Source organism: Mauremys mutica, chromosome 24 (genome assembly GCF_020497125.1).
Source record: "Mauremys mutica isolate MM-2020 ecotype Southern chromosome 24, ASM2049712v1, whole genome shotgun sequence".
In the NCBI taxonomy this organism is placed as follows: Eukaryota; Metazoa; Chordata; order Testudines; family Geoemydidae; genus Mauremys; species Mauremys mutica.
The window spans coordinates 17,513,389-17,528,606 of record NC_059095.1 but is presented as its reverse complement, the minus strand read 5'-3'; the positions used below and the strand labels follow the sequence as shown (position 1 = coordinate 17,528,606).

General features: G+C 48.3%; 1 protein-coding gene across 1 annotated transcript in view; it reads left to right on the top strand.

The window, feature by feature from the left end:
* Positions 1-15,218, top strand: part of LOC123355918 (ceramide synthase 2-like) — a 95,680-nt gene that overhangs the window by 72,568 nt on the left and 7,894 nt on the right. The window contains exons 7-10 of the mRNA XM_044998783.1: positions 5,518-5,610; positions 7,539-7,667; positions 8,275-8,381; positions 11,349-11,505. Of these exons, the coding sequence (XP_044854718.1) occupies positions 5,518-5,610; positions 7,539-7,667; positions 8,275-8,381; positions 11,349-11,505 (486 nt within the window). The remainder of the gene's footprint in view (positions 1-5,517; positions 5,611-7,538; positions 7,668-8,274; positions 8,382-11,348; positions 11,506-15,218) is intronic.

Sequence of the window (15,218 nt, the reverse complement as noted above, 5' to 3'; positions counted from 1 at the left end):
GGGAGAAGGAGCCAACAGAGATGAGTGGGCAATTGGAGAAGTAGAAGGAAAATGAAGAGAGTCCTTGGTCGTGGCAGCCAAAGCATAGTGGAGAATCAAGGAGGATGAGGGAGTGCTCCCAGGTATCAAGGTTTGAAGATGAGCTTGAGGATGGGGAGGGGCCCTTGGTCAGCAAGCAGACATTGGAGAATGTGGTGGAAGACGTTTCCATGCATGTCTATAACAGAAGGTACATTCAGGTTGCTGTCTCATACCTAGTGGTGCTGAAGAATCACCTCTCAGGCAATGTGCTTCCTCACGAGGATGGCAGCAGCAGGGTCTCACACCTATTGAGCACAGTGGGTGTTCTCCTATAGCTTTACACGGTCCAGGCCCAACCCTCGTCAGCTAAGAGCTGCAATGAGGGTCAGACCACTGCCTGCCAGTCTCCTGTGGACCCAGCCCAGGAGAACAGAAATGAACATTTACCAGCCAACGCACAAAATCCCTGCTCTTTATCTGGGTACTGATGACAATGACAAAAAGGCAAGATATTTTGCTTGTCAGTCAAGTCCCCCCCACCACCACTCTCCACAGTCGAGGGGCCAAGAGCAATGTGGGGAGGCTGTAGCCATGCATCTCCTATTGTGCATGAGCTGGTGATGACAATGCCTTTCTCCTTATCCTGGGACACACTCTGCCTCCTCTGGAGAAGACAGCACTAGCTGGCTGAATAGCAGCAACCTCCCCGCGCAGTAAAGGCAGCAGGCTGGTGTTCCAGCCGCTCTCAGAGAGGGCGTGTGAGGAGCTGAGCTGAGGTCCATCAGATGTGAACAAGCTAATTTTAATTTCTGAAGAATTCTTTCCATAAAAACCTGGAGCAGCTGCCTCCCCCAGGCTTGGTGAGAAATGCTGGGAGTCCGTGTAAAGCCCTGAGCTGTCATTCTAGCTCCTCTCAGGAGAGCAGCTGTCAGTCTGTAGATTCTGCATGAGGTTGCATGCTTGGCAGCAGCAGGCAACAACTAAGGAGATTTGTGGCGCTGCTACAGCAGATGGGTCATTGTGGCCCCTGCAAGCCTCCTTGACAACTGGAATTTTAGCCCCTCAGAGTTGGAATTCTGCCTCTCCCTTTAGCTCCTCCTGAGCGTTTCTCAGGGCATGCTGGGAAGGCGAGGTAAGTCTGAGCTTGGGAAGGATTTCCCATTGCAGTTCTCAGCAGGGAATTGTAAAATCCATGAGAAGGGGAGTGGGAAACTCGGTTCACTGTCATCACCAGTTTCAAACCCAGCCCTTATCAAGGCTTGCTGCTGCTTTCTCATCTGATAGAACATTACATAAGAACGGCCATACTGGGTCAGACCAATGGTCCATCTAGCCCAATATCCTGTCTTCCAACAGTGGCTGGTGCCAGGTGCTTCAGAGGGAATGAACAGAACAGGCAGTTTATCAAGTGATCCCTCCCCTGTCATCCTGTATCAGCTTATGGGAGTCACAGGTTAGGGACACCCAGAGCATATAGCCGCGTCCCTGACCATCTTGGCTAATAGCCATTCACGGACCTATCCTCCATGAACTTATCTAGTTCTTTTTTAACCCAGTTAATACCTTTGGCTTTCCTAATGTCCCCTGGCAATGAGTTCCACAGGTTGTCTGTGTGTTGTATATTTCCTTATGTTTGTTTTAAACCTGCTGCCTATTAATTTCATTGTATGACTCTGGTTCCTGTACTATGTGAAGGGGCAAACAACACTTCCCTATTCACTTTCTCCACACCAGTCATGATTTTATAAACCTTTATCATATCCCCCCTTAGTTGTCTCTTTTCCAAGCTGAACAGAGCTAGTCTTTTTACCCTCTCTTCATGTGGAAGCTGTTCCATACCCCTAATCATTGCCCTTCTCTGCCCAATCTATTGCCCTTCTCTTCACTTTTTCCAATTCTAATATATCTTTTTTTCAGATGGGGATACCAGATCTGCACCCAGCATTCATGATGTGGGCGTGCCATGGATTTATATAGAGGCAATATGATATTTTCTGTCTTATTATCTATCCCTTTCCTAATGGTTTCTAACATTGTTAGCTTTTTTTACCTGCTGCTGCACACTGAAAAGATGTTTTCAGAGAATTATCCATGGTGACTCCAAGATCTCTTTCTTGAGTGGTAACAGCTAATTTAGATTCCATCATTTTGTATATATAGTTGGGATTAGGTTTTCCAATGTGCATTACTTTGCATTTATCAACATTGATTTTATTTGCCGTTTTGTTACCCAGTCACCCAGTTTTGTGAGATCCCTTTGTAACTCTTGTGGTAAATGGCTGATGCTACTGTGGTGGGTCCCGCGCTTTTTCTTGGTGTGGTGGGTGCCACCCCTTGCCCCTATTCTTGGGCATTGTGGGCTCTGCTAGTGCCCTGGTGGAAGAGAGAGAGGAGCAGGGAACGGACCCAGGTCTGCTCTCCTACTCCGGGTACCAGCCCCTTCAGCTTTGCTGGCTGCTTACCCTCACTCCCTTTGGGTAGAGTTTCCCTCAGTCCTCTGCGCTGGGGGAGTCCCTCTGCTCTGCTTGGGCAGCGTTTCCCTTCCCCTTGTCCTCTGGCTAATAGCACTACTCCTCCAAACTCTAGTCAGCTCTCCTTCTCTCTCTCTCTCTGACTGAAGGGGGGAAGGGTTAGTAGGTCTTGGGCGGGGCCTTAATTGGCTGCAGGTGCGCCAGTTACCCAGTAGTAACCTTTCCCCCCTAGTCCACAGGGAATAAGGCCTTGATCATTCTAGGGTTTATATACCTCCCATCTACCACGCGCCTACTGCTCTCTGGCCCTGTTATATCACATTCTTCATAGTCAATCTGGACTTAATTATCTCGAGTAGTTTTGTATCATCTACAGACTTTGCTATCTCACTGTTTACCCCTTATTCCAGATAATGTATGAATATGTTGGCTATCACTGGTCCAAGTACAGAACCCTGGGGGACACCACTATTTACTTCTCTCCATTGTTAAAACTGACCATTTATTTCTACCCTTTGTTTCCTGTCTTTTAACCAATTACTGATCCATGAGAGGACCTTTCCTTGTATCCCATGACTGCTTACTTTGCTTAAGAGCCTTTGGGGTGGCACCTTGTCAAAGGTTTTCTGAAAGTCCAGATACAATATATCCACTGGTCACCCTTGTCCACATGCTTGTTGACACCCTCAGAGAATTCTAATAGATTAGTGAGGCAAGATTTTCCTTTAAAAAAGTGATATTGACTTTTCCCCAACATACTGTGTTCATCTACATATCTGATAATTCTGTTCTTTACTATAGTTTCAACCAACTTGCTTGATACTGAAGTTAGGCTTACCAGCCTGTAATTTCCAGGATCACCTCTGGAGCATTTTTAAAGTAAGCAATCATGGGATAAGACAGAAGGTTCTCTCACGGATCAGTAACTGGTTAAAGATAGGAAAAAAAGGGTTGAATAAATGGTTTTCACAATGGAGAGGTAAATAGTGGTGTCCCCCAGGTTCTGTACTTGGACCAGTGATGTTCAACATATTCATACATTATCTGGAAAAAGGGGTAAATAGCAAGGTAGCAAAGTTTATAGATGATACAAAACTGCTCGAGATAATTAAGTCCAGAGTTGACTGTGAAAAATGTGATACAACAGGGCCAGAGATAGTTAAGTCCAAAGCAGACTGAAGAGTTACAAAGGGATCTCACAAAACTGGGTGAATGGGCAACAAAATGGCAGATGAAATTCAATGTTGATAAGTGCAAAGTAATGCACATTGGAAAACATAATCCCAAGTATACATACAAAATGATGGGGTCTGAATTAGCTGTTAACACTCAAGAAAGAGATCTTGGAGTCATTGTGGATAGTTCTCTGAAAACATCCCCGCAGTGTGCAGCGGCAGTCAAAAAAGCGAACAGAGTGTTATTATCCATTAGGAAAGGGATAGATAATAAGACAGTTAATATCATACTGCCAATATATTAATCCATGGTACTCCCACGTCTTGAATACTGCATGCAATTCTGGTTGCCCCGTCTCAAAAAGGATATATTAGAAATGGAAAAGGAACAGAGAAGGGGAAGAAAAATGATTAGGGGTATGAAACAGCTTCAGTATGAGGAGAGATCAAAAAGACCTGGACTGTTCAGCTTGGAAAAGAGACGACTAAGGTGAGGGATAAGATAGAAGTCTACAAAATCGTGAGTGGTGTGGAGAAAGTGCATAGAGAAGTGTTACTTACCTTTTTAACATAACATAAGAACCAAGGGCCACCCAAAGAAATTAATAGGCAGCAGGTTTAAAACAAACAAAAGGAAGTTCTTCTTAACACAGCGTACAGTCAATTTGTGGAACTCATCATCAAGGGGTGTTGTGACAGCCAAAACTATAAATGGGTTAAAAATGAATTAGATAAGTTCCTGGAGGATAAGGTCCATCAATGGCTAATAGGCTAGATGGTCAGAGATGCAATCCCATTCTCTGGGTGTCCCTAAGCCTCTGTCTGCCAGAAGCTGGGACTGGATAACAGGATAGATCACTTGAAAATTGCCCTGTTCTGTTCTCTTGGTACTAGAATTTGTTGGTTCATAAATCAGACTCCTTGCTGAATGAAGAAAAGGTTAAGAGGTGACTGGATCACGATCTGTAGGTCCCAACACAGGCAGAGAATGTCTGATACCAGGCTGTTGCTTCTAGCAGACACATGCAGGACAATATCCTGCGGGTCCACAATGAAGTCAGGAACATTCAAAACAGAATACGTTGCCCATGTGTAATAGTGGGAGTAATTAACCATTGCAACAGATCAGCAAGAGATTTGCAAATCCTCCCTCATTTAGTCTCCTCATCAAGACTGGGCATCTCTTGTCAAAAGATCTGCTTTAGCAGAACCTGTGGGCACATCCTCTTGCCTGTGTAATGCAGGAGGTCAGAATGAAGGTTCAGAATGGGCCCTCCTGGCCTTAAAATCTCTTAAACCTTGGGATAAAGGATGTTTGAATAAGTGAAGTGAAAACATACAATCAAACCTACATTTAGGGGAAACAGAAGCAAAGGTGTACGTCCAATAATCCATGGCTATGTTGGTTGCAGTGGCTCAGAAATCATAATGTTAAGCTGGTAAATTCTAGTTTAAGGAAGCCCTGTGGTGCCCGCAGAAGATACAATTGCTAATTAAAATGTATGCGTCCTTCAGAGCTGGGCTAGAACTTGGTCTTTTCAGCTGCGAAACCACAGGCTATTGCCTGGTGAGCGAACGGAGATTTTTTGATAGCTGGTAGTAATAGCTGGTTCCTTGACTGCATCATGGAACATCCTCTAGAGGGCAACATTACACTTAAAACCAGCACTTCCCACTGGAGCCAAAGGGCAATATCCCTCCATTCCACAGCATTCTTGTAAGGCCTTTCCCCTGAAATGCAGAGACCTGATCACTACCCAAAACTGTTTGTTGGTGGTTTTTCCCCCTTTCCCCCAGCCCATGGCGCTTGTGTGTGGGGTATAACACAACCTCTCCCTCTGGTGTTGCAGCCCTTACTGCCCTCGGTGTTCTGGTACTACATGCTGGAACTCTCCTTCTACTCCTCGCTGGTCTGCACGCTGCCCTTTGATGTGAAAAGGAAGGTGAGTGGCAGCACCATGGGGATGGGGATGGGGACGCAAACATCTGGAAGCCTGGAAGGGGGTCAGTTTGGTGAATGTGCCATGCCGCAATCTAACAAATTCGATTTGCCAATTGTACAAGTGTTACAGCCAATGTTAAAAGGTAATAAAGGTAATAATTGGAGATATACCAATCTCACTCCTCACTGGTTAGACTGGGTTCCTCTTCACAACAACAGGGTTTCCCTCCCCGCTGGGAAGGTGGAGAACACACGGCCAAACTTCCAAAGGTGCTGGCTTCTTTAGGGCGTCCAGCCTCGGGGTTGTGAGCTGGGAACCCCCAAAGTTGTAAATGTTTTTGTAAATTCTGCCCTTCATCTGCCATGCCACATGGGAATAGAAACAGCCGATTGCCATGCAGGCTGTACATGTCCATGTGGCCAGGGCTCCAGGAGACATGGGGCTCTGTGTGGTTGAATAGGCTTAAGGCTGCCATATAAGGCGTTATGTGCAGAGGGGAGGGTGTGTGCATTGCAGGCATTAGGTGAGTTGCAGGTATAGGGTTGGTGAGGGTGTAGGCACGCACGTGGGCACAGAGCAGAGGTGGGAGCCAGTGTTGCTCTATGGCAGAGGGGAGGTTTCTCTTTGCCTCCTCACTGTAGAGGCATAGGTCTGTGTTTTCAGCTGGGTGCGTGTGTGCTTTCTCCAGGTGCTGTCCCAGCCCTGCACAGATAGGGGGTGCAGCAGACCTCAGTAGTGCTACCTAGAAAGACAGACCACAGGCTCGGTCAGGTTTATTGTCGATGAAGCACGGTCCTAGCGCCCCAAAGGAGATACAGGCTCACTAACACGTGTGTGCCCTGGACAGTGGACCAGCTCAGTCAGCAGCGGGACTTTCTGCTGCCCCCTCAGCTGGATGAATGTGCCCCTCCTATGATTTCTCTTTCATACATTGATACAAACAAGCTACCTATCTAGGGTGACCAGAAGCAAGTGTGAAAAATCAGGACGGGTTGGGGGGTAATAGGCACCTAGATAAGAAAAAACCCTGAATATCAGGACTGTCTCTATAAAATCGGGACATCTGGTCACCCTATACATATCACACTCCTGACGTGGTTAGTTACCAGCCCTACACCTGGTTCCTGCTGGCTCAAACAAAACATCCCCATTGATTATTCTGTCCTCCTGTCCTTGCCGTACCATCTCCCAGGAATGTGTTAAAATGTCTGTCTGGTACCTAATACTTGGGAGTGCCTGTGTCTTACCCATGCACGCCGTACCTCTGCCAAGTTCACGTGCCGGACAGTGAACTTGTGAGCAAGCGTCAGCCCTATGCCAGGGGCCTGACTTTGGCTCCTACCATGGCCTGGCTTTGCTGACTGGTTCAGGCCTCAGGTCCAGCCCCAGACCCGTGCTCCAGGCCCTCTCGCTCTACTACAGTTTGTAAGAGTTTGAGTTTGCCCAGATCAGACTGTGTTTGCCACCATTGACTCTTTTTTTCCCCATTTTTCTGGTTGTGGGTCATCCAAGAGCCATGGGTACCTCAGCCTTTCACAGCCACCAGGGAGTAGACAAAGTTCTCTTGGCTGCTGAGAGCTTTAGAATGTGGCCAGGTTAGAGAGCTGCTGTGGGAGGGCCAGGCTGGGAGCTGCTTTGTGCCTCATAGCGGGAAGAGATTTTATTTCTGCTCAGGAGGAGAACATGCTCTGCCCAGGAGAGAGGGTGTCTCTTGCGTTTTAAGTATCAGAGGGGGAGCCGTGTTAGTCTGGATCTGTAAAAGCAGAAAAGAGTCCTGTGGCACCTTATAGACTAACAGACGTATTGGAGCAGGAGCTTTCGTGGGTGAATACCCACTTCGTCGGATGCATCTGTAAGGTGCCACCGGACTCTTTTCTACTCTTGCGTTTAAATCTCTTCTGTACATGCTCATACCCTTTTCTCATCAGGACCTTAGTCAGCAGATTGTCCACCATGCGGCTACCATCTTCCTGATCTGTTTCTCCTACTGTGCCAATTACCTCCGCATTGGGACACTGGTGATGGTGATCCATGATGCTTCAGACTGTATCCTAGAGGTGAGCACCACAGGCTATGGGAGGGGGAAATCGCTGTGCAGCCCACGAGGACCTGCACTTAGTTTTCCAATAAATCCAGGGCAAGTCCAGTGAGTCAATGCAGAAGCTTACAGCTGTGGAGACTTGTGCTGGAGCCTGGCTAAATCCACATGTGAAATGAGCTACATGGTCTCAGACTTGTCTCTAGTGGACATTTCTCCATACTCCAGTTCTGCAGTCTGGGCGGTGTCTGCCTGCGGTCATGGCAAGTCAGTGCTGAACGGGAGGAGCTGGGTGGGCTGTGGCCTGGCACACCCCTCGGTGATGCAATCGAGTTGAAGAGCGCTGGCTGAGCTAGTGGAGCCCAGGATTGGAAAAGCAGGTGCTGCAGCTCAGGACGATGGGCCATTGGCAGAGAACTGTGGAGGCTACACACACCCAGCCTCGTGCCTCACCCCTGTCTGGGCTGGGAGATCAGCCTTCCCAGCCCTGTCTATCCGAGACTCCCTGCTGAGGGGGCCAACATGGGACTTGCGTGCTGCCCCCTGCCCCTCTCCCCGTGTCTTCCCACCATGCGGTCGCTGCTGGGGCACCCTCCCAGACTGCTCTCTTTTACTTTTCTTTTCAGCCAACCAAGATATTCAATTACATGAAGTGGAGACGAATTTGTGATGGGCTCTTCGTCATCTTCTCAGCTGTTTTCCTCATCACCCGTCTGCTCATTTTCCCCTACAAGTGAGTCTGCGCTGGAGTATGGCTCTTCGAATGGGCGTCCTGGGGAATCACTTCAGAGTCAGGAGTAGCCGGCCTGGCCCCAAATCCACAGCTACAGCCTCTGCTTCCTCGGTCCCCAGGCACCTGCCCCTCCTTAGCAGGGCTGCAGCACATGCATATGTGACCAGCCTCGCTCCAGGGGTGAGCTGGGCACACATGGCTTTGGAGCCTGGCAGACTAGAGCGATTCCCTGGCACAGGGTGTTTCCATGAGTTACCATCTCACAGAGGCCTGTGAGTGATCATTTCCCACCCCCACTGGGCTGCTCACCTGCCACCAGGTCTCCTCGTGGTCATTGCCTCAGCTCTGTCATCTCTCTACCCCGGCGTGTGAGCACACCCGTCTGAGACAAATTGCTTCCAAGTCTCTCCCAGACACACCCCTGTGCCTGAGCCTGTAGAAAAGCCTGAAGCATGACGCAGACGAGAGAACCCTCCTGCCTCCATTCATCAGACTGGAGAATCAACTTTGGTGTCATCATTAAGGCCTTGGCTACACTTGCAAATTTGCAGCGCTGCAGCAGGGTGTGAAAACACACCCTCTCCAGCGCTGCAAATTGCGGCGCTGCAAAGCGCCAGTGTGGTCAAAGACCCAGCGCTGGGAGCGCGGCTCCCAGCGCTGTACGTTATTCCCCACAGGGAGGTGGAGTACGGACAGCGCTGGGAGAGCTTTCTCCCAGCGCTGGCGCTTTGACTACACTTAGCGCTTCAAAGCGCTGCGGCGGCAGCGCTTTGAAGTGCAAGTGTAGCCATAGCCTAACTGTTGAGGCATTGATGGGTTCAGGAGAGGGAAGCAGGTGTGAATGAAGCCTGCGGGGATGGGAACTAGGAGATGTTGCAGCAAAGGACATGCAGAGGGAGGAGCACAGGAGGCTCCCAGGGACCCAGAAGATGGGGAGAAAGGGAAAAGGGCATGAGGAAAGAAGGGGCAGGAACCGCGGTGGCCTGAAGGGGAGCATATCCCCCCCATGGAGTGACAAATGTGACAGTAAGACAGCGGGCCAATAATAACTAAATATGTAGTTACTGCAGAAAGGTCAGATTCTTCCCTTGGTCTCTGTGCAGCACACCCAGGGGGAGGACTTTGCATCGCGAGGGGTCTGTAGTTCTGCATGTAGCTCTGGCCACCGGCCATCATTAAAGGTGGAATCCAGCCACTCTCCCAGGTGCGGTGACACCCAGTGCTGGGGTATGGTTGTACTTCACTTTTCATACAGATATGGGAAAATCAGTCCAGAAAAACAGACAATAGACAAACAACCAAGTTACAATCGGGGACAGTTTTTAAAATAACCCTCTGGCTGTTCTCAGCCCTGCTGAGCCCATCAGATGGATACACAGAAACAATGTGTTTGTAGCTCACTCAGAGCCAGAAGTGTGATTAGGCTCCAGGCAGCACTTAAGGAGCCCTAGAAATAATTGGGGAGCTGTGACGCAGCACAGCCTGCATGGGTTGGGACTGGTAGGCTGAGCACGGAGGATCTCAGGCCCCGGGAGAAGGGCGTGAAGGTACAAACAATGCTGCAGGGTCAGATAGCAGCCAGTTCCTTTCCCACATGGCCAGGTCAGTCCGAATCCCTTCTCTCCCCACCTGTCACATTTACTCCTTTCCAGTGAAGCCAGATGAAGCTTTCAGCAGCTGCCAGCCAGAGCCAGGGGCAGCTGCTCACTCAGCTGCACAGCAAAAAACAGAAAGGGGAGAAGCAGTTCTCGGCCAGGGCACTGACGTTGTCTGTAGATCAAAGGGTATGAGCCAGTCAGTCAGCCCCCGCAGTTTGGTCTTGGAAAACATAAGGGGAGGATGGGGCCGTGACAAAACCAGGTGTGTTGGACTTGGAGTTTAGAAGGTGGGCGGTCTGGGGAATGTGCAAATTAGGCAGCAGCAGATCCTGTGGCTGGCCCAGAGAAACTTGAGAGAAAAGCCCAAAGCCCCACAGTGCACCTGGCCAATTGTACAATGCTGTATGTGGGGATGGAGCGGAGCACAGGGGCAGATTTCAAGCAGCACATTCCTTCTGTGATCCCCTTACGCCCTGGGGCCTGCTCCCCCATAGCCCTCCCCTGCCTGCACAGGTTGTTATTGCTCACCAGATGGTCAACGCCCTTTAAAGCTCTAGCTGCAGTATTTGCGTCTCCTGTGGCTGGGAGTCCTGCAGGCTGTGACTATGGCTGGTGTGAGCAACTATTTCCTTTTATTGGTCCTGGACATACCGGCCAGTCCCCAAGTTGGGTTACAGTCTGCTCGTGGACAGGGAAGCCAGGCTTTCAAACGTGGCCTCTTGCTTTGGATGCCCACTTGAGATGCACTAGCGGCTGATGCGGAGCACCCACAACTCCACCTGCACTCAGAGTCCTGGTCACCTCAGGCTCTAAATCCCATTCGCTGTAATGGCCCCCAGGGATAGTGAGAGCACAGCCGCACTCTGCTCACAGCCCAGTGTGACCCCTGCACTGGGAGCTACACTGGCTCGCCACCACTGGGGATCTTCCCACCCAACTAGCTGGCGCCAGTGACCTTGTGGCTGCTCTGTGCCACCAGATGGGTGCAAAGCAGTGGGGGGGAGGGGAGGGCTGGAGGATCTGGCCAAAAAATGCAGTCTGCCACCATGCCCCAGAGGCAGCTGCCCCTGCTGCCTTGTAGCCCTGCTGAGCACAGGCCAAAGCTTTGGCAGGCATCTGAGAGAGATGTAGAACCAGCCGTGAGAGATGCAGTGCTAAGGCCTGGAGCGTACCCTGGAGAGGAAGAGCTCCTGCTGCCTGTGCTCAGCAAAGGAGAGCCAAGTACTGCTCATCCCTGGGCGGGGCTGGCTCCCAAGTGTCCTTTGCAGGGACCGATGTGCACTCATGGCTAGAGCTGAACCTTGTGGGGCTGGCTTGTGAGTCCTGCGAAGATCTCGCCTGTGACTCACGGGGGCTCTCTCTTCTGCAGGGTGCTCTACAACACATACTACTACTCCATGGAGCTCTACCAGCCCTTCTTCGGGTACTATTTCATGAACGCTCTCCTGATGATTCTGCAGCTGCTGCACGTCTTCTGGTCCTGTCTAATCATTCACATGGTCTACAGATTCATCCTGTGTGGCACGGTATGGATCCGCTAACAGTCTCCTGTACCCTCCCAGGATTCTCAATTATCCATCCGTGGTGGAGTCTGCATCCTACTAGAATCCAAGGGCTTATATTCCTTGCAGTGCAGAGGTGGGGCCAGGCTCATAGCCAGTGTTGGCTCTAAAGGTGAAACTTCCATGGAAGTTAATAATGGGCCCAAACCTGACGTCTTTATTCAGGGGGGATCCATGCTGGAGTCAAAGGAAGCTTTGCCTGAGTAAAACGTGCACAAAGACAGAGTCAGGACCTCCAGATTGGGGCCAATGTGGTTGGGAAAAGGGGAACTCTGTCATGTCACTGACGGTCCCCTGCAGCATCTTCCCCAGGGCTCTTCCAGTCCTGCCATTTCCCATGTAAGTGTTATTGATACACCTTGTGACCCTAATCTACAGCATATTCCATCACACTGAGCTTCTGCACAGAAGGAAATGTTCTCCCAAAGGCAAAGACACAGTCTTAGCAATGTTAGATTGCCGGAAGCCAGGCTGTAGGATGGGGCAGTGGGGTATGCCCATTAGCAATAGCAGAGAGGGCCAGCATAGTGACAGATGGGAGCAGATCTCACAGCTAAACTATCTTTTATTGGCCTCTGATTGTGACACTGTCCTGCAGGAACCAAGAATGAGCAGTAACCATGCCCTGTTCCAGTCCAAATACTGTGCTGCCTTTCCTAAGAGCCACACAGAGCAACCCCAACTTACTAGATGAAAAATAACCCTCATGCACATTACCCATAGTTTCCCCTGGGGTGGAGAGTGGAGAAGAACTGAATTTGACAGACAGGAAAGTGCTCAGATACCACGGTGATGGGCACAATGTGTAAGAAGATGAACAGAATAAAAGAAAGCCTTATTAGAAGAGGAATGGGCCATGAGGAAAACTACACTCAGTTATATCCAGAATTAATTCATGTTCCATCTAAAAATACTTCACCTTGTGGTACCTGCAAAAATATATTTCAGAGACTTTCAAATTCAGCAGAGCTCAGCAGGGAATAATAGTGCCGCATCCGCAGCCAGGTGTGTAAACTCTGCTTTTAATGATAAAGACTCTGAGTGGCCCAAGCAGCATTAGGAAAGATGTGGAACGATCTCCCCTGCTTAGAGAAGATCAGCCAGAGAATTCACACAGTTCACTCCAAGACTCCAGTTCCTTTAGTGGGTCTAGTTTCCTGCTCCTTTTCCCTCCTTTTCGCCTTCTCCTTTTTATTCTCCCACAAAAGTTCTTTCCTATCAGGAAAAGGTCTTTCCTATCACGTGTCCTTGCACAGATGTTCAAATGTCCTGTTAAGGAGAAAAAAAATTAAGTCACTTAAAAATAGTCTCTGCTCTTTAGCTTGCTTGTCTGTGGAGCTTCAGAGTTGGTCAGGAACTGCAGTTTGGGGAAACCAGGCAGTGTCTTCTGGCTCAAATACCATCATGCTAGCAGATGTTGTTCTTAGATCATCTGACTGGTCTGTGATGTCTTTGCCTCTCCTTTCCCTGGAAGGGGAAGTAGGAGTATCAGCCATCAAGTTGTTGTCATGGTGACCTTGAGAGGAACACGCTTCTTCCTCATTTATGTGGTTTTTTATTTGTGAAACTCAGGGTGGTATTGTCCCACAGGACTTCTCCTCTGATCTTCTGACCAAATCAGTGGATCACAAGTTTCACCCCAACTGCATTGTCCAATTCCAACTGAGTTAGGTCAGTTTGACTCTTGGCCCACTTTGGGGTTCTTCTTCTAGGACATGATTTTTTAGTCAAGTCCACAAGTCTGTGTCCTTCCCAAATAAGCAACACTGAGGTAATAACAGGGATTATGATTGTCTTGAGATTATTTCAACTCTCTGTGTTTAGGTGAACAGCTAAGACTCTTCAGGGTTCTCTTGACTATTGCGGCCTGTTGTTTTCCTGGTCATAACTTGTGACTTCTTGTCCTTTGACTTACGAAAGTACAGCAATACATAGTTATTCCTTTCCCATTCGCGTGTCTCCTGCTCATGCTGCCTCAAGCTGACAAGGCCCTATAAACACAATAAGAATGTGCAGAACTGTCACCACATCTGTAATACTGGGGGAAGGGTTACTTCAATCCATCAAGGCTCAAAGTCAAGCTGCTTTCAACCTACTTATTAAAATCTATTAACGTAAACTTATTAAAAATGTAACAATTAAGGTTCAGACACAGTGTCTACATGTCCTTTGTAGTTTAAAACCCCCACCCCCCACTAGACTCTGCTAAGTGTACTTGGGCCAGAGCTGTGCTGGGTCTTGCTGGTGAGGGGTCTGAATGTCACACAGATAGAGGCCTGAGACCAGTGGAGCACCTCACTGAGGGTCACCACCAGACTGCCTAACAAACTTGGATCTCATGTGCAATATGCTAGCACTCCATGTCCTTTCTATTTGCATTATCGGGCTTTCTCTCTCCCATTAGCTACCTGCTGCAGATTGCTTTCCCCAGATGGGTTAGATTGTATTTCTCCAGCTCAGCAGTTTGAGTCAAGAACAGAAAGATGATGCCATAGGACCGCACAGTACGCCATCCTTATTAATGATCTGGAAGGAAATAGAAGATAATTACTGATAGCGGTAAATAATGATAAGGACAGGTCAGTCCTACTGAGTGATCTGGATCACGTGGTAAACAGGCTCACTCAAATAACCTGCATTTCACCTATCTAAATGCAAGGTCATGCCTCTGGCAACCAAGGATGTGGGGCACACTTATAGAATGAGGGAGGGATCCTGAAAATCAGTGAACGTGACAAAAACTTGGGGGTCATGGTGGAAACCCATTGACCATGATCTCTTAGTGCAATTTGGTGGCTAAGAGAGCAAATGCTTTGGAGAGTAATCCTCTGGATGTATAAGTAGAATATTGCAAAGAAGTTGGGAGGTGGTATTACCTTTCTGTACAGCACGGCATTAGTGAGCCCACTGCTGGATAATGTGGTCCCTTGCAGGTGTCCACACTTTGAAAAGGAAATTAACAAATTGGAAGGGTTCAGAAACCAGCCATGGGAATTATTTGAGGTCTGGAATCCCTGTCTTAGAATGAGAGGTTAGTTTACCCAGCAGGAGGTTAAGATGTGGCTGAGAATGTCCAAGAAACTGAATATTCGTTTCAGGTGCAGGTCCAAAAATATATTTTAAAAAATCATCTCATGTCGACTCAAAATGAAAATGTTTCAAATTTTCCACAAAACAAAACATCAAAAAATTTTCATTTTGGGCCGACTGAAACGTTTAGGTCGACCCCAACTAAATGATTTGTTTCAGTTTTGAGGTTTTAAAAATATCTTTATATGCTTTTTAAAACAAAATTGAGGGATCTACTGAAACAAAATATCTCGCCCAAAGTTTCATTTTGGAAATGCCCAAACCATTTTGACATTTCCCCCTTTTTTTTTTTTTTTACTAAAATGATTCACCAACAAAATCAGCCCGAATTCATAGATTGTTGTGGTTGACCCGAATTGGCATTTTTCGGGGGGGAAGGGGAAGAAAAAGTATTTACACAGTTTTTTTACTGCAGCTCTAGAGATGACTTGATCACAGTCTGTCAGTGCAGCGGGGGGTGGAATTTTCTGATACTAGAAAGATCTGTACTGTAGCAGGCAAAGACACAATAAACTGGAAACTGAAGCTAGACAAATGGAGACTAGGAATGAGGTGCAGATTTTTAACAGTGAGGGTAACTAACCATC